The sequence below is a fragment of the Magallana gigas genome, chromosome 7 (assembly GCF_963853765.1).
Source record: "Magallana gigas chromosome 7, xbMagGiga1.1, whole genome shotgun sequence".
NCBI lineage: Eukaryota > Metazoa > Mollusca > Bivalvia > Ostreida > Ostreidae > Magallana > Magallana gigas.
In genome coordinates this window covers 17,217,949-17,236,135 of record NC_088859.1, presented here as the reverse complement: position 1 = coordinate 17,236,135, position 18,187 = coordinate 17,217,949, and the positions used below count along the sequence as shown (strand labels likewise).

Sequence of the window (18,187 nt, the reverse complement as noted above, 5' to 3'; positions counted from 1 at the left end):
AATTCACACGAATTTTTACAAATCCAGGCAGCTCTGAAAAGGTAAATCAGTAATGTACGCATTCATTTTAACCATCTGTAAGGTTCATGACATGTAGAAATAAAAAAGGAAATAAATTCGCCCCTTTTAACTGATATGTAGATCTCTATATGCACTGTGAATTTGACACCTCTCTTTGTATGGTTCACGGGCATGAAATACGACGTTTTTTTCTGCTGTCTGATTACATATTCAAATTCCGACTTTATCTAGGTGTGTATTGTGTGACTGCATTGTGGATCTGACAACTCTAACTGAAGGGTTTACCAACACCGAAGGTATATGTGTGATAATGTAACAAAATTAGTTTTCAGTGAGTAGCTTGGTTTGAGAAAGGGGGAGGAGGGGGCATATATGTGTGCCCTTTGTGCACCGATCATGTGATGAAATTTCCCGCGCGAAATAATATTGCTTTTAAACAATAGCAATTATTAATTGTTCACTTTTTAATTAGTGTAAAAATCTTTAATGCATCAGCAAGCGAACTTACACGTGTATTTTATGTTCAAACTCATTTCCAGCGAAAACTTTTTCAGTGTTTGACCAGTACGTCACTAGAGGGCGCGCTGTCAGATTATAAACAGAGAGAGGACTCAGCAGCAGCTGACTCATGTGAACTCTGCGAACGGAGGGTTATTTGAAAACAGGAAGGTTGCAGCGGATGTAAAAGGCCGGAAAAAAGGAATTGACTACAATGGACGCTAAGCTTAGTGTACCACTTTAAAGCTCTCTGTTTTATAGCGAGTAAACGTATTTTCACACAAGCCATCAAGTGTCATCTCGGGAAACCTCTGAAGCGTGATTTTTGCGTTGACAGTCCAACATGGCGGAGGTAGCCACACAAGTCACGGTTCCTATTCTCGATATGAATATGTTCATGAGTAACATCAAGACAGACTTTCAGGGGAAAGTTGGTCCATCAGTGACACAGATATCTGGAAGTACCATTTACGAAGAGAACAAAGAAAATGAAGGTCATGTTGAGGTAAGAATCGATAAAAATGTTCAGGTCCCATTAAAGAGCCATCTGTCATATGCTGCCTTTCGTGTAAACAAAAAGAGCACGTGTGTTACACACGACAGTAGAAGAATCATACGTGGATGATTGATCTAAATAAGTCGAAAATAATAAAGTTTTGATTCAAGGAAGGAAATTGCACACAAAATTTCATATAACTGTCGCGTCTAAAAATTTTACTTCCCTTCAGAATTATAACCTTGAAATATTAAGGAAAATCTTCATGTTTTCTAAGTATTTGATTCAAATAAAAGATTTTCTTGAAAGACATGTTCTAAAAAAATAGAAATATGCTAATGCCAATAGCGGAGAAGGTATTGTTGCCATTCTAAATTGCCCTGTAGGTGAAAAGCAACAGCCTTTGTGACATTTCTCTCTCTCAGCAGGTGCTTGTCTCAAATTTGACAAGTACTAGATCCAACTGTAGGATTACTGATATTTCCTCTCATGTTTGTCTTCTATAATTGTCTTGACTGTATAACTTTTGAAACGAATTTCTCTGTAGCATGTTTAAAACCCTGATTGATCATATATACCGATAATTGATAAGTGGATCTTCCTTTATTTACATTTCTGCGTTGAATGATATGACATCTGCATGACTAAATTATCCATTTACTGAAAAGCATATCTCAAACTTTTTTAAAATTTCAGGAATATTGACTATAATGACAACCTTTGGTAAGAAAACGCAATGCATTGTAGTTGACAAAAAAAAAATACATTTGGAAAGTGTTCACTCAAGAACTGCATCTCATAAACAAGCATGCATCAAAACCTCTGTATTCTTATTTTTTGCCAAAAAAAAAATAAATCACCTGATATGATGTATGTGTTTGAATAACCATCTTGATACATGTATGAAGCATGGCTGGTAATTAATATTATCATATACAGAAATCAAATACGCCTGTTTCATTTCCCTGTCTTTTCAGAATACAGGGGTTTCTGTACTCCCGAAATTCTGGTCTGCAAAACTTAGTATTTGTGTATAGTTTTGAATGAAGTACTGATGATTGCCTACTAAAAAAAAACCTATTCTGAGTATTGTTTGATTCATTTATTGCATGGAATTGATATATTTAAGTTGGAATATTTTAAGCATGCATGTGGTTGCCATCATGACTTGAACATTAACACTTTGCTGTATTTCCCTGTAGGTGTGTGCGAATCTAGATCTACATTGTAACAAGTATACTTTAAATTCTTTCTGCTAGGAAACCTCGCAGTCTTCTTAGACCCTTCTTTACAAGATTAAATATTAATAGTCAGTCTTTGTGGCTTTCTTGAAAAGTTGGAGCTAATTTTAGATAAAAGGACAACAACAAAAAACTCTTGCTTTCATTTAATTTTTTAGCTTTTCCTGTTTTCTTGGATGTTTCTGAATTGAACACACAAACGAAAAGTTGGAACAGAAAATCCCTGTAAATTCTCATTCATGTGTACCCATCTGATCAAAAACAGTAATTAATAATTCAAGGTTTTAGTTTCAGAGTATCGATTTTAGCACCAATGTACTATAGACATGGATGTCCCTTGACTATTCCTTGTCCAAAAATTTAGAACCATGTAATGACTTTTGCTGTGAATATCCGTCATTAAAGTCACATTTCTAGGCTAGCAACTTGTTTCAGTATTGTTCTTGTTACCCATAAATGTCTCACGGAAGAAGGGTACCTTGGCTGCCTTTTGTTTTGTTGCTTGCAAAACATGTTGCATGCACAAATAAAAATTTGGTAATTTCGATAACATATTTTCGGTAGGTGCTGTAATAACTTTTATTTCCCAGACAAAGAAACATGAATTTTTTATCAAGTAAAGTAAAAAACCTCACACTTTATTGATTATTCTTAAACATGTTTGATTGAAAGTGTGTAAGTTTTCATGACTTTTTACACTTAAAGTCATCTCTTCTTTTTTTCCCTTCATTTTTATTTGTTTGCTAATATGGATGCACATTTGTTTGCTAGGAAAACACACTTTGTAGCAAATATGCATGATGGATATATTTTTTTTCTTGTAGATTATATAAGTCAATCAGGAAATTTCATGGTCAGAGTTTGGGTTTTTCACATGTAATTGAGAATACGTGTTTTTGTGTGTATATTTAGTCTGCGTCAACTTCCTGACTGTGGCAGTTAACAAGCGACACAACAGGGTCATGTCTGAAGTGTGTAGTATGATGCACACACTTAACCATGGGTGTGTATGTGTAATTGCGTGGAAAATGTAGTTGACAAACTAAACAAGAAAGGCCTTTTGGTTTTAAGTACCTGTAAAACAAGACAGATGCTATCGGTCATGCAAAGGTGTTTGTCTCCGAGAACACTTATTAAATGGGCCCAATGCCCGGAGTGATAGGAACCATCACACAACATAAAAATATTCCCTTAACTACACTTTGTTGTATAGTCCCTAACAAAATTCCCAATACATTTATGCCAATTTCCTGTTTTTCTTATGAATATTGATAAGGATTTGATGTAAGTAATATCACCAGTGTTTTTTTTCTTTTTTCGTACCTACGGGCAATTCTGCTTAATATACAGGACGAGCTATGAAGAGGCTCTACATAACGTGACTCAAGATTTATATCAAGTCAGGTCAATAAATTAATGAAAATTTGTTCTTTTCACTTATATTTTAAAGTGCAACCTGGAGTGTTTTGCTAGTACATTCAAGTGTCAGCAAGCTCTGCTCTCCAGCGCAGGCCAGGGTTACAAATGTAAATTGCCCTAAATTGTGCAGGTGCTTGGGGCCAAAATTCTACCATCTAAACACACCACAGTACAGAACATAGTAATTAAATAGTCAAGGCAAACATTAATGGGCAAGTTTTAGTACAAACTGGGTAGGAGTTTGTTATCAGAAGGTAGAAACATTGAACTATAAATGGGAAGTTGGGACGGTGTTTCGGAGGGGAAATAATAGTCTGATAACTGGTCGTCTGGAAAATAGGGAGACTAGAATTGCATTGGTTTGCACGGTACTACAGTACAAGTTTGGACATAATTGTTATTGATCGGAAGAAATCTAAGTCCCTGGTATGTGATTTATGAATTGTCCGATTCTCGTCTCCAGTGACGAGGGCTTTGTTTTGAGAGTATCGATTCATTCTTTTCTTTATGACCAGTTGATATCCAAACCAGAAGTATCCCTCAGGTATTTGTCTTCCCGGCATTAGTTTCTGTCATTTAGGTGTCTTTAAGTAATGTCTTAATGTTGTGGATTGACATTTTATCTAATCTTTAAACCACTTGATTCATGTTTATGAATGTGGTAGATAAAATGCAAATATTGGAGTTCAGGAGAGGTATAGGGGTTATCGGTATTCAAATATGCAAATTGACTTTAACAGGATATTAATGGGCGAATGAAAGTGATATTAGATAGTCCTTTTCCAAGATTTTCAAATTTCAAGCCTTATCAACGCCATATACAGTCATTTACCATGATTTTCAAATGTTGGTGCTTACTCTATGTACAAACCTTTATTAAACAAAGTTAACTTGTTTTTTGAATTTTTTTTTTGAATCGGGGTGCATGATGATAAATATCAGTATGGTGACTATGGTCAGCAATGGAAAATAGATTGATTGTCTCAAAAGCATGTATGGACAAATTTTGAATGATATTTAATCATTGAAATTTGTGGAACAAAGATTTATTTGTTGAAATAAAATAAAGCCTTGTGTTGTTTGTATGGGCTGGCAGGATACACAACAGATTAGCCAGATAGTTTAATTCAGTCAACAAGTTGGTCTTTATCCCAAATAATCCTACCACGCTTCATTATATACACAAATCACATTCCACACTTGCTATCCCCCAAACAAACAAGATTACCAAGCTATTGTTGGTTGATTTTCAACATTTATTAGCCTGTTTATACAACTCATTGTACATTTGAGGCAAAGACCACCAAAGTCACCATTATTATTGTGCAGCTTTCCCTAAAATTAAGAAAATTTTCCAATAATCAGATTAGCGATTATAACTCCATGTGACAATATTTTGTTTGTGGTAATAGATAATGTGTCATTGTATATACTTTCAAAGTTTAAAAAACATTTGATGCAGCATTATAGATGCTAAATTCTCTTTTCATAAAATTGACTCTTTGTTGAAAGCTTTCCATTGGCAAGTTTAAATTTTTTGCACAAATGCCCTTTTGTTTGAAGGAGAAAAGCCAGTCATTGTAATTGATTGTTCCAAGTAAGTCACTAGTGCAAAGTCTGACTAACTAACACTCGTATGTCATCTGACATGCTTTTGTTACAAGGCATCACTAAACACTTCAGATCACTGATTTCAAAGGAAGGAAGGCTGCTGAAAATAGAGCTTACTGAATATAACGGATAGAGGGTCCGGATAGAGGGTCCGATAGAGGTTCTAACAAAGACTCTTGTAGGCCTGACAGGCTCAGCATCTTTAGGAAGAATTAGAAGAAACTGCTGTCAAATTTCTCTTTCATCAAATGCGATGACATCATTACTAGATTAGATCGCTTTTATCTCCGAGCACCATTACTTCCTGAAGATAATTAATGGCTATTGATTATCATGTTGCACATTGGTGTTTTTCGAACTGTTCATGTGTTTAATATTGGTTTATACAATGTAATTTAACCATATCTCTGTCTCGCTCTCTGTCTCTCTCTCTCTTTCTCTTCTCTTCTCTTCTCTTCTCTTCTCTTCTCTCTCTCTCTCTCTCTCTCTCTCTCTCTCTCTCTCTCTCTCTCTCTCTCTCAATATCCTAGGAGTTTTAAGATAAAGCAAAATAGGAAGAGAAAAAATAAGACACTGAATGACACTATGAGAAATGTTTTCACTTGTGTATCAGTTACACATGCCTTTAACAAAGCTGAAATTTGAGGAGCTGGGCATTAACTTAGGGCTGAGTCCACTTAAAAACGGGGGCATTATAGCATCAGCTGAATTGAATATTGTTTTTAATTGATCAAATGCAAACACCCCTCAAACCTCTTACAGTCTCCATTTCATAAATCGTGAATTGTTCGTGTGCACTTTATTTGTAACAATTACAAGGATCAAACAGTGCTATATTGCTCACGGATGGATGACTCTATTCCTATGTTATTTTTACTGGTGCCTGGGCTTTTGTTAGATCTCAGCATTGATAATGAGTAATGCGAGGGGTATGGACACATTTGGGGAAAAAACGGGCCATGCCAGGGTACCTGATCTAAACTCTGCCAAGCTCCGGGTAGATTAATTAAGTTGGAAACGATAAATCATACAACCTGGGGCTTTGTTCTCCTGCCTTGCGATTCAATTTCATAGCTTTGTATGCAAATTTGTTCATGTCATTTCTTGCTAGCTCGGAATATCTTGACTGATCGAAACTTGATAAAAACAAACAGGTTTTTGTTTTCATATATAAAATTAAATAAGTGCATAAAAAGTCATAGCTCCAACAATGAAAGTATTTTTCCACATTGAGTCATGCAATAAGGGTGTGAAGTGTATTCAAGTGTATCAAATGTTACATATTTTTCGAGTCAAGGTTGGATTTTCCCTTGGGCAGTGAATAGAATTGGAAACTGCATAGGTCATAGTAATTTTTGTAGGTAACCAAGCTGAACATCTTGACCCTAAAGACACATATTATGTAGGTCACAATCTGTTCACAACATATTGTATGTTATTCAAAGAGATAAAACTGGATTTCTTTGAAAGAAAACCAGTCGATGGAAATAAGGCATTGATAAAAATAAGATGGCTTCAAAATTAACGAAATATCCCTGTCAATCACCCATGAGTACTGCCAAAAAAAGTTTTTGAAATTATTATCTTTAAATTAGTAAATTTTGATTCACAACTGTGCAGACGAAATAATCTAATCTACCATTTATCATTATCATTAATTCAGTTAAATATCCCAGTATTTAATGAGCGTTTGAACTAGGAACAACAATATGCATGCATGTGTATCAAAAGATCATCTACACCATTTATTCTTAATGTTTGGATTATGTTTCATGGGATATATCTTGTATTACTTACAAAAAATATGTCCAGACAACTAATGCAGACATAATCTTTAATTACATAAAACAATGAAATGAGGTAAATGTCCTTGTAAGTTCTGAGAAGTGACTGCAAAGTGTGTGCTCTCTCTCTCTCTCTCTCTCTCCTCTCTCTCTCTCTCTCTCTCTCCAAATTTTTATCCATTTGAAACATTGCAATTCAATTTTGTAAATCGTATGCTTTCATCATTCTTTCTTAACATGATATATATTTTTTATCCTACATTAATTAATGATACCTGTTTGTAATAAGGATTCTACATTCATCTGCAGAAAAGATCAAGCAAATGTTGAAAAATAATCTTCTTCTTATGATGATGGAAAAATCTTGAAGAGTACTGATATTTCAAGCAAATCCATGATAGGGGAAGATAATTAAAAAGGGAAAAATTGCGAATCCTGTGAGATCCTAATTAGAATTTTATTAATAACAAATTAAATTGGATCAGGTATTCATTAGTCACCTTGTTTTGCTGAGCTAAACCTGAGGAGTAATGTTATAATGAGCAGGATAGAGCAGTCCAGGGGCCACGTAACGCCACATCACACACCACCCTGTTGATAGATGTGGGGCCTGGGGCTCAGTAACTACCTGGCTACTAGCTGGTTTGGTACTCCCATAATTCATTTAACTCTTGCTTAGGGATAAATTTCATGACTTTGAGATGGCCACAAAAATAATGTGCTGTCACAACAGTTTGTCAGATTCGTCTAAGTTCTGCTAATTCATTATTTAGCCACAAATGCTCTGAAGTGACCAAGGATAGAGCATTTGCTACAAACATTGACATGCTCTGTGTTCGAGTCCAAAGGTTTATTTTTTGATGCTGTGTGTGTATATATTTGTGTTGGAGTTTATAGCTCGTGTTGCAGTGAATATCAGAATTAGATACAGGATTTCCGTGATCTCTTGGGAAGAAAAAAAAACAGAGGGAAAATGGTAAGTTGTTCATTTGTGAAATTTAAAATTCCTGCTGGGGAACAACACCAATAAATCATGGTTATCTTTTCAAATATAATGCCATTAACAGCTTAGGGTGTTAAAGGCCAGAAATTGCAAAAGTTAAGAAAGATTTAAACTCAAAACCTGAAGCTCTGATTTGTAAATTGATCTAATCTTTGGGTCTAATCATTTACAAGACTTTCTCCTTTTTCCTCTGCAAGACATGATATGATTGTTAGTTTAACATTATGAAAGTTGATCCCAGCTGTCAGTTTTGTCCCAGGTTAAAAACCCAAAGCCCAATATCAAATGTGCTCCGAGAAAGTCCAGGTAATCAATTTAAAATTAAAGCATTAGAGTGCGTAATAGACAGGCAAGGAGAGAGATGGCCATGTTCTCTGTCATTGTTTAACAATATAGCGTCACAAAGCCTAGCTGCGCTCCAGGTATTCGAGGGAATTGTGATAGCTCTTGACCCGTGTCTCATTACCATCTAGACACTCCAGGTTAAACTAGGCAGGTTTTTCTACTCCCTTGGACTGTGCTTGCTCTCGGAAGAAAAATTCTCTCTCCTTAGTTATGCCTCGTCACAATGTCAACTTTTATCTATATGACCAAGTGATTATATAGGAGGAGTTTTAAATGACCATTACGGAGGAGCTATGATAAGAAGGGGCCTAGCACATGTTGTGCGCCTAGATTAATTCTCATGATGGTGAAACTGTCTCCATGAGGGGACGTCTAACTCAGCTTGCTTTGTTTACGGCCCGTTGTTGATTTCTGTTTTTCACGAGAAAGACAAATGTGATTACCCTTGGCTCTTACCTGGATTTTTCTCACCTGAGTGTGTGTGTGTTTGCAAGTGTGTGAATCCAATCAATTAGTGACTTTTGTGTTGGGCTGTGATGAACAGATGTGCTACATGTATCTCATTATAATATCTTCCTCCTAGCGGTGGAATGTTATTGACAACACAACTCATTGCACCTGTGAGTATAAATGCAAATTTTTTTTTATAATAAGCTGTTTCAATCGACATTTAGGTCTTGTTTATATCATCTATAGCCTCCTCTCGTTACGTTATGCTATGTTAGATTCATTTTCAGGGCCATTTTTTACGTGTAAATTACTGCAAAATCAATAGATGGGAGCTGGTTATAAATCACGAAAATGAAAGCTATTGATTTTTCTATTTTTCCTTTTGTGTTGTTGACTGCATTTGTCTCCCTTTGAGCATGTTTCTGTACAGAAACACTTTTGACCTAACATCTAAACAGCTAGCAAGGTTAATGAATGATAGATAAAAATCCCTAGAGGGTGTACGTCTATTAAGAGCCATGTAAGTTTGTAAGTTATCCCCTGTCTTCCAGCATGTTGTACATTAAAGAGATATCTAGCAGGTGACAAGCCTTTCCCTTAGGTCAGGTGCTGGTAACAGTTTGAAAAGATTAAAACTACCATACTCCTGATTAACACCGAAAGGGGCCGTTATAAATATTCCTTTGATGGCCAAATTTCATAAAGTTTTAGAAATGGGAAGTGTTATCTATGTTGTAAAAATTTTTATTGCTGGTCCAAAGGAAAGTGATTGAAAGGAGGGTTGACTCCAGCCCTTGTTTGTTTACTTTTGACTTGTATATTTTTAATGCCTTCATCTACTCTCTTGTCTTGTACCCTGAAGATTAAAGGTGTTGGGGTACCTTTAAATACCTGGTTCGAGGATAGTACCCCACTACCAACACAGTTATGTCTGACATGCACAATGTGCTGTCAGCTTTAAAGGGTTAATGTCTCAGGAAGGAAATCAAATTAAATCTCCAATCTGCCTTGCTCTTCTGTTGATCCGTGAAATGTGCTTATAATTGCAAGCATTGACTCAAAGATGGCCCCTGCGATTCAGGGTATATATCAGACTTCAATCTATCAAAGCTTTTGATCTCCCAGATGTTTGAAAGAGTAATATACCTTGAAACTCTATATGCTGTAAAAAAAATTGTTGTAGTATATGTAATGCTTAAAGTTTTGTTGTCAGACTTTTTAGATGCCATGTTTTGCTGTATCACTATGGAAACTAGATAAAAGATGAAATTGTGAAATCGGAGTTATTTCCCTTACTCTGCAGCATCAGCAGTTTACATGCAATTTACATGTACATAGTGTACATAGCATTTGTTGATTACTGCAGCTGAATCTTTGATTGGCATGTTGTAAGTTTCATCTTTGACAATAATGCCGTCTGCTATTTCATATTTTGGTAAATTGGTAAAGTCACTAAGAAAATGTATCCTGTTTTTGAATCAGGACAAAAGGTTTTTGCCTCTATCATAAATGACTGGGAATCCATCAATGAAGAAGTTTGGGTATGTTTTAAATGTCCAACTCCTGATACAGCTCTCAAAATTTCAGGTTTAATTACTCTAGCAGTTAAAATCACAGATATATGTCATGGTGGAATGTTATCATTTTGAACATATCATTAATCACTTGTCTTTTTTTTTTAAAGATTTTTATTTAAGAATTTAAAAAAAAGGAGTTGGCATAAAGTTTGTTTACTTTTTATGTGAGGATTTTTTTTTTTTGCACTGAAAATTGTTCACACAGCCTCCCTGTTACCCCTTATCTCAGACGGCTCCAAATCCAAGTTTGGAACATGCTGTTAACCAATGGATGTTGGTAGATACCATATGACCCCCATAGACAAGATGGGGCTTAATTTACACCAGATGCTGGCACATTTGTTCCCTTTACATCAGTTTTTGATAACACACCGCCATTTTGGATGGTGTGATTTCCAAGAGAAAAAGTTTTAAGAGATTTATTTAAACATGAATCCCATGATGTGGCCAGGAGCACCTTTGACCAAAGCTTTGGTAATAACATTTTCTGTATATTTATGTGGGTTTCTGTGGTTTTGGGGAATATTTGTAAACTTTGTCATTTGTGTTTGTTATATAATGGTGGAACAAGGAGAAATTTAGTGTAAAAATTAATCATGAAATGTTATGTGGGCCAGCTGTGCCCTTGATGGGTAAGTTTTTATGTTTAGCAAGTTTGTCACTGTAGGTATACATACTTTTAGGCTACAGTTAATTAGAAAATCAATTTATCTGTATTATAACCCTAATTTGTGCATGAAATGAGAGTATTATATTTAACCTTTCATGGTTTATACAAATTGGATCTAATGCCCGTATAATGTAGATAACGCTCAACTGGGAGTATCATTTTGTACAGTTACAAGTACACGATCAAAATGTGGTTGCCAGTGCATTCTATGGGAGCCTCTGCCAATTCTGTGCAGGATTTACAATTCTTGAACATGGTAAATTTATATCTGTTATGGCCAGGCTGGTTTTGTAGATGTTTGAATTTTATATAGCTTTTGAAAATTAATAATACCTCATTTTCATTTGCCTATAATGATAATTAGTAAGAAAAATGGTTTAGATGTGTATCATCACGTTTTGGCATGAGATAAGGGAAGAAAATGTCTTCCTTGAGTAATGTGCAAGTCTCGATGAGGAATTTACCATTCAGAGCTGATAAACCGGTTGTCATGGAAATCTATTGGAATTTTCACACACAGGGAATTAGAAATGTTAAGACTGGGGGAAAAAACCTGTGTTATGTTAGCATTCTGTTTACTTTTACTGTCCAGGAGGAAGTGAGATTTATAACCCTCCTTCCTTCTTAATCTATTTTTAGATGTTTCAAACAAGATCTCTTCTTTGTTCCACGTAAATTCATACAGGCATTATAAATTGACTTGCTAATAGAAAGCATTTTCTCAGGGGAAAATGTAAATTGAATAGGAATTGATTAGATTTTCTCCAGCAGTAATTTGATATATGAAATGAGTATATAGTCTACCTATTAGAATTTGAATTATTAACCTCTGTGTATCTTAAATAATTCAGTTGATTTTGTGAATGAGGATATTGAGGAAATAATCAAGTACTTGTTTATAATAGCCCACAGTTTGACACTGCAATTCTCTAAATACCCCTCCTTTCCATGTTTATTACCCCACATGTGTGAGTGTAAGGCTTGTATCCCAGTGGGATGGCTCCCCCCACCCTTAGGCATACAGCCTTGTTTATTGACTAGAAGGGATTAAACAGTGAGGGTTCAGAGGAAGTAGGTGTCACATCTGGTTATATCATGTCTGCCTGTATTATACACACAGCCACATATATATACACATACACCCTCTCACAGTACATTGACAGTGGTCCATCTTCAGCTGGTCAATAATTGACATCATTTACCATCGAGTCACACTCTCAGGCAGTAGTCTTCAACAAGAGGAATCCTCTCATTAATGCTCCTGCTGGCATTTTCATCATCAGTTTGTGACTTCTTTTGTGAATACTGAGTGGGTTGCAGCTGTTGTTGTATAGATGTGCTTTGTGCTTGTGTATTGTTGAGATTTTCTGGTGAGAGAGAGAGAGAGATATTGTACACAAACAAGATGGTGCTAGGATCTGCCATGATTCGAGCTCCAGTGGCTTTTCAGGTAACTAAAAAATAATCATTTTTTTTTTTAAAGTCTGATTTAATGATGTAATAAATTTTTTTTTGTTTTAATTTTCCACACTGGTTTAACCATGCATATGCTGGCCAAACACAATAAATTTACAAGTGCAGCGTTAGAGCATACTGATTAGTCATGTGGGGATCTCTTTGTCTATTGCCCTAACTGCTCAGAAACTGTGTGGCAGATTTAGCTACAGAGGGTGTTATTCTGAAAGAGAAAGAATGCTAATTCAATTGTTACCCATGAGGCTCTCTGCAAGGCCTAAAATTGATCATTCCTTACCATGGTGCCTGTACTGTTACATCGTAATATGGCAGAGATAAGGGGGAAATTGCCAATTCTCAACTCTTTGGACAAAAAGGTTGGAGATTTGTAGTCGTCTTGGTTTATTTATTTTTAAATTTTGGTTTAATAGTGTTTCTGAGTGGAACAGCCATATGTTTTTTTCACTGGGATTTGTTATTTGCTTTTATTTCTGTGGCCTGTATTTCCTTTCGGCATGGTTCCAGCATTTTGCATCAGTTGTTGATTTTACAACATATGTGATGTTTATAGGAAACTACTTCTGAGCCGTAGGGCTATACTTTTTGTAAAAGCAGTCTAATGAAACATTGATTTTTAGTACAGTAATATAGTGTTGCAATTAGCCTGAAATTGTCTGAAAATCATTTGGTTTGCATGGTTATCAAATTTTCAAGGGATATTATCTGACTTGTAAATTTATAGAAATTCCAGTATTAGTATTTAGTAACAAAATACTGAAAATAGGTATGGGCATTGGCTTCCCCCTTTTTTCATCCAAACGAGAATCGGATAATTCATTTGGTCTAGACTTTGACATCTGTCATCGTACTTGTTAAACACCAAAACCGAAACTGTCACAGAGCGATTAAAACAGAATTTGGACTGACAGTTGGACATAAAACAATGTGAGGGGTTTAACTTGCACCCAGACTCAATTTCCTGTCGCAAATTGACATCATAATTTTCAGAGTCGGTCTAAATCTGGTGTGGTAGCTGAATTAAGGCTCCACACACACATACACATACAAATACACATCAACATCAATGTTATAAGTGCAGGACTGGTTGTTCATGCTTGGAAAAGGATCAAATCAAGTAGGAAGGAAGTGAGTACTTGTGACTTCGTTGAGGAAGGCATGAGCTTTTGTTTGGTGTGTGGTGTACAGTATTTTGTTATTAATGGCGGACCCTGACATGGTATTTCAGTTCTATGTTTATTGCTTACGTTAACATGTTGGTGAGTGCTTTTACCTATACAAAAACGGTTATCTTATTTATTCTTTTTTTCTTGCAGCACATGGTGCAGAATCAAATGACATCTGCATACCCGTATGCGGCACAGACAGGGATAGATGAATACGGCCATCCCCAGCAAGTGGTGGTCACTAGTCAGCCCGTCTCAGTGGCGGCCTCAGCTGAACAGGCAGCTACATTCAAAGCAGACTCTGCCACCTACCCCACCACCACAGTCGCCGCCAATGGTGGTGTGGAACAGCAGACGGTAAGAACGGGAAACCACAGTGTTCGTTTCAACTCTTTTATTTTCTAGGCATGAGCTGGAATGAGTTTGCCTGGCGACCAGTTTAGTTGAATATACATATGTATTTGGATTCTGTGTGGGTTCATTATGAAATTCATTAACAGAATTTCCCTGGGATGTTTTAGGTTTCAGGCATTCACTCTGCTCAAAATAGTCATTTAGCATGTGATGTGGTGTACATCTGTGATAGTTTCTTCACTCCTGTTGTAGAAAGTCTGGTATTGATTTTCTGTTTGGTTATTAATTTTGTTCACATTCTTTGAAATTAATTAAGTTATGAAGTGTATACTCTTCTCATATTCTCATTGGTCATATTTTTTTGTGTGTAGTAGAATGCTCAATTTGTAACTGAATGTTGAAAATCAAAGGCTAGGAAGCAGAATATTGATTGCTTTTTTGTAATACAGTGTGGATTTACTTGGGCAATGTCTGACACTATCACAGATCTAAAGTCTAATTATATTGATGTAATAGCCTAAGAATCATCCAGCATTGTGCCATCATCCCCCTATATATTTCATCTTCATGATATCTCTGCAACGGTTGACTGCATTCTCGCTATACTCAGTCTGTTAATGCTTGTGAATGAAAGAGTTGAAACAGTCACTGAAAAACATCAAAAGATGTCCAGTAATTTATTTAACTGTTGTGTGATAAAAAGTATCTTTAGTTTAGTAACTGTAATTAATTGGAAGCTATTACATTCCTGAAATGTTGGCTTTGGATATAAAAAGGAATGATCCCTGTAAAGTAATGTATAAACTATGCAGTGTTTGTTTCTCACTTGGAGAGAGGGAGAGGAAGAGAGATTCCTGATAGGAAGAATCTATGCCAAGAAGATAGCAGGCGTTTTGGTGGCTGGCAGTGTGTGATGTTTGTAGTGAGTCACTTCACATGAAACGTAGCCCAAACACAGCCACATAGAGAGGCCTGATGAGGAGAGACAGATTCAGACACAGAGAACCATTTAAAAAACTCTCTCCTTGATAAAAAGTCTCTAGTGTGTCACTCTTATTTTATTTTTAAGTAATTCTCAAAATTCCCATTATGCATTCTCCCCCATAATAAAAGGCCCTTCTCTCGGTAGCATCTTTGAAGTTTCTCAAGAACTTCATTGTGTGGTAAGTGGGTAAGGGTGTTATTTTTTCTCTCTCTGTCCCCCCTCTGTTTTACATATACATTTATGTGACTTTTATTTTAGGGACTTCCACGTGCATACCCTTATGAAGAGATGCTGGCGGGGATCAACAAGGTTCATCACTTACTGCATGTTAATAAACACACTCCTTCCATCCCAAAATCATCTCAAAAACAAATTAGCTAATACCAGTATTAATTATTCAGATACATTGGACCTCCGAGTCCTATTGAGACCATACACTTCTCCCTGAGCTTGTTAGGATGTTTGACCTATAAGAAACGAGGTTTGACCTATAAGAAACTGGGGCTCATGTTTACTGGCATGGGGATTCTTGGAAAGGGGGGAAAGGTCAAAATCTGGCTTATTGGAGAAGTATATGGTTTCAGTATCTCACAGTATTTATACATTTATATCAGTGTGTGGTGTTTGGGAAATGTATTTTTTTAGTTATTTTGTATTAACAAGATTTTTTTTTTAGTTTTTAATCAAATAAAAAGAGGAGAGAATGAAGAATCTAGATTATGATATGAAATCTGTCCAACAGGGGAAGTCCTTAGAAAATTATATGTGTTGGCACTTGTAATATTTGCTAAGACACTTTAGAGTTCTCTAAATAAAGATGAGAACGTACTTTCAGGAAGTTTTTATCTCAAGATGTAACATTTAAGATGTCCTCATTCTCTCCTATGTTACGTTATTTTTTATGTTCATCATGTATTCCTGATTTGAAGGCTTATTTCCTGATTTCCTATAAACTACATTTTTTTTGTCTAAATATAGATGTATTAACCATTGTGATTGAAACATTAGAGATAAAAGAAGAAAAAAATCATTAATGTGAAGTAGAAAAAAAAACCCCAAGTGCCTTGAGATATGGAATTTGTGATTTTCAAGTTTTGGTTTTTGTTTTCCAGTTTGAGCTTGGGTATTTGGCAAATCCAATTCATATATTTACACTCATAAAACAAGATTTCTTTCAATATTGCTTTTTGATGTATACTGTAGTACTGTTCTTTTAAATATCCATATAGTCAATTAGTCATCTCTTCAATATATGTAAAGATCACAATTGTAAATTGTGTATGACTTAAAGCAATATTGAATCAAAGAAATAGGTAATTGGATAAACACTGGTATAGACACTTCGTATTGGGGTATCGACTATCCAATTACCTATTTGTCTTTGGGGTTTTGTAGCTTATCTGACAAATGCCTTGACTAATTTAGAGTATTTATATCCTATATGAAACATAAGACTTAGGGCTAGCTGCTTCTTAGGATCAGTTGCACTTATCTATCATATCAATTAACATGGATACTGTAGCCACTAAACAATGCAGTAGTAATGGATGTTTTGCAATCAGTTCATTAATCTCCAAAAATTTTATCAAGTCCATCAGTGCAGAGTTTGAACAGAGACTGAAATTCTAGCCATGTTAATTCTTTTGTCTCTACTTCAACAAATTGTTTACACAGTAAAAAATAGCACAATAGATGAGATCTGTCAGTGCCCAAGTCGCGGATTTAAGGCTCAGGGCATCAGATGGTCATTATAGGGAGCTTCTAGTATTGATTTTATGTACAAAACCACGATTTTGTCTAAGACGTTTTCCTTGTAATTTCCCCTTTATGAAGTCACTGTAAATGACAGAAGAACTATTGATTTCTGGATCATGTTCCGGGGTTTGGCATCCCCCTACTGTCCCCATTACAAATGACAATGGCACACAAACAGTTTCAATATACTAATCTATCTATATATTTTTTTCTCTCCCCCTTTTACAGCAGACAGACTTGGAGGCTGAGCAGTCCTCCGCTCAACAAGGAACAACGACCACCCCCAACTCCGTGGGACCAAAACGTCTTCATGTGTCAAATATCCCCTTCCGTTTCCGGGAGGCCGATCTTAAAAGCCTGTTAGGGGTGAGTGTCTGTTATCGAACAGTGTCCAACAAACACATTTTACGATGCTTTTGACCAGACACACACAATTTTTGTGTCAGCTTAGAGTTAACAATTGCCATGTTTATTGACTGACAGTAAGTCAGTAAATCAAAGAAACTGAATTAATGACTGCAGTTTTGTAACACACTTTCTTTGTGTTTTAAGTTCTTCTTGCCAGCTATAAGGAAGCAAAATCAATAAAGAAAACTTTAAAAATTGCATATAAACCTTCCTGTAAACCAGTTCCTGCTGAGATTTAGTGATTATTAGAGATAGGAACAGCTCATCCTTTCTTTCCTCTCGACTGCTTTGATAGCTTTGGATGCCATTTTATTGGCAGTATAAGATTTATTTGACTTGATGAGTGGAAGTCATTTGCTTCATTCTGCTTCCTCTGACCTTTTGACTATTGATTCGTGTGTTCACATGCAAGACACAGCTTGAGAATTTTCGTCAATTAGGGGTAGCAAAACGTTCAGTCCTTGTTCTTACAACACGATAATCAGGGCCCCAAAAATGCTTGTTTGTTGACGTGCATGAAACATGAGCCAAATTATATGACACACACACATTTATATGCATTAAGAATCAAGATTTATCTGTAAAGTAAATTACTCTTAGACTTTATGATGTACTTTAACTTTTGTTACAAGAGGGTGGTCAATTTTCATGTCATGTTAGTTAATAGATGTTTCGTCTCTTTTTCAGCAATTTGGAAAAATCATCGATGTCGAGATTATTTTTAATGAACGTGGATCTAAGGTAAGAATTACAACCACTTATTTGAATCATCATTGTCATATTGAAAAAAAAAATAACTCTCAAAATATATTTTGTGTAAATAAGCAGCAAAAAGAAAATTATATTATGAATTTTGATAAAGTAAATGAAATAAAGTTATGTGTAAAGTGCAAAATTTTGTTTGATACTTGATGATTCAATTGTTAGCTAT

General features: G+C 35.6%; 1 protein-coding gene across 13 annotated transcripts in view; it reads left to right on the top strand.

Annotated features, from left to right (window-relative positions):
* Nucleotides 1–253: 253 nt before the first annotated feature.
* Nucleotides 254–18,187, top strand: part of LOC105332195 (RNA binding protein fox-1 homolog 2) — a 29,507-nt gene continuing 11,573 nt past the window's right edge. Inside the window, exons 1-6 of one of the 13 annotated variants that reach the window (XM_066066710.1) lie at nt 254–317; nt 576–1,024; nt 13,905–14,111; nt 15,352–15,402; nt 17,077–17,214; nt 17,944–17,997. In XM_066066710.1, coding sequence (XP_065922782.1) covers nt 863–1,024; nt 13,905–14,111; nt 15,352–15,402; nt 17,077–17,214; nt 17,944–17,997 — 612 coding nt within the window. In that variant the 5' untranslated portion in view covers nt 254–317; nt 576–862. Of the gene's footprint in view, nt 318–575; nt 1,025–1,711; nt 1,739–7,828; nt 8,047–8,548; nt 9,039–10,765; nt 10,920–11,232; nt 11,372–12,318; nt 12,566–12,794; nt 12,948–13,656; nt 13,808–13,904; nt 14,112–15,351; nt 15,403–17,076; nt 17,215–17,943; nt 17,998–18,187 lie in introns of those variants that run through there. The other 12 variants (XM_011434668.4, XM_011434680.4, XM_011434671.4 and 9 more) reach the window with 12 other exon arrangements.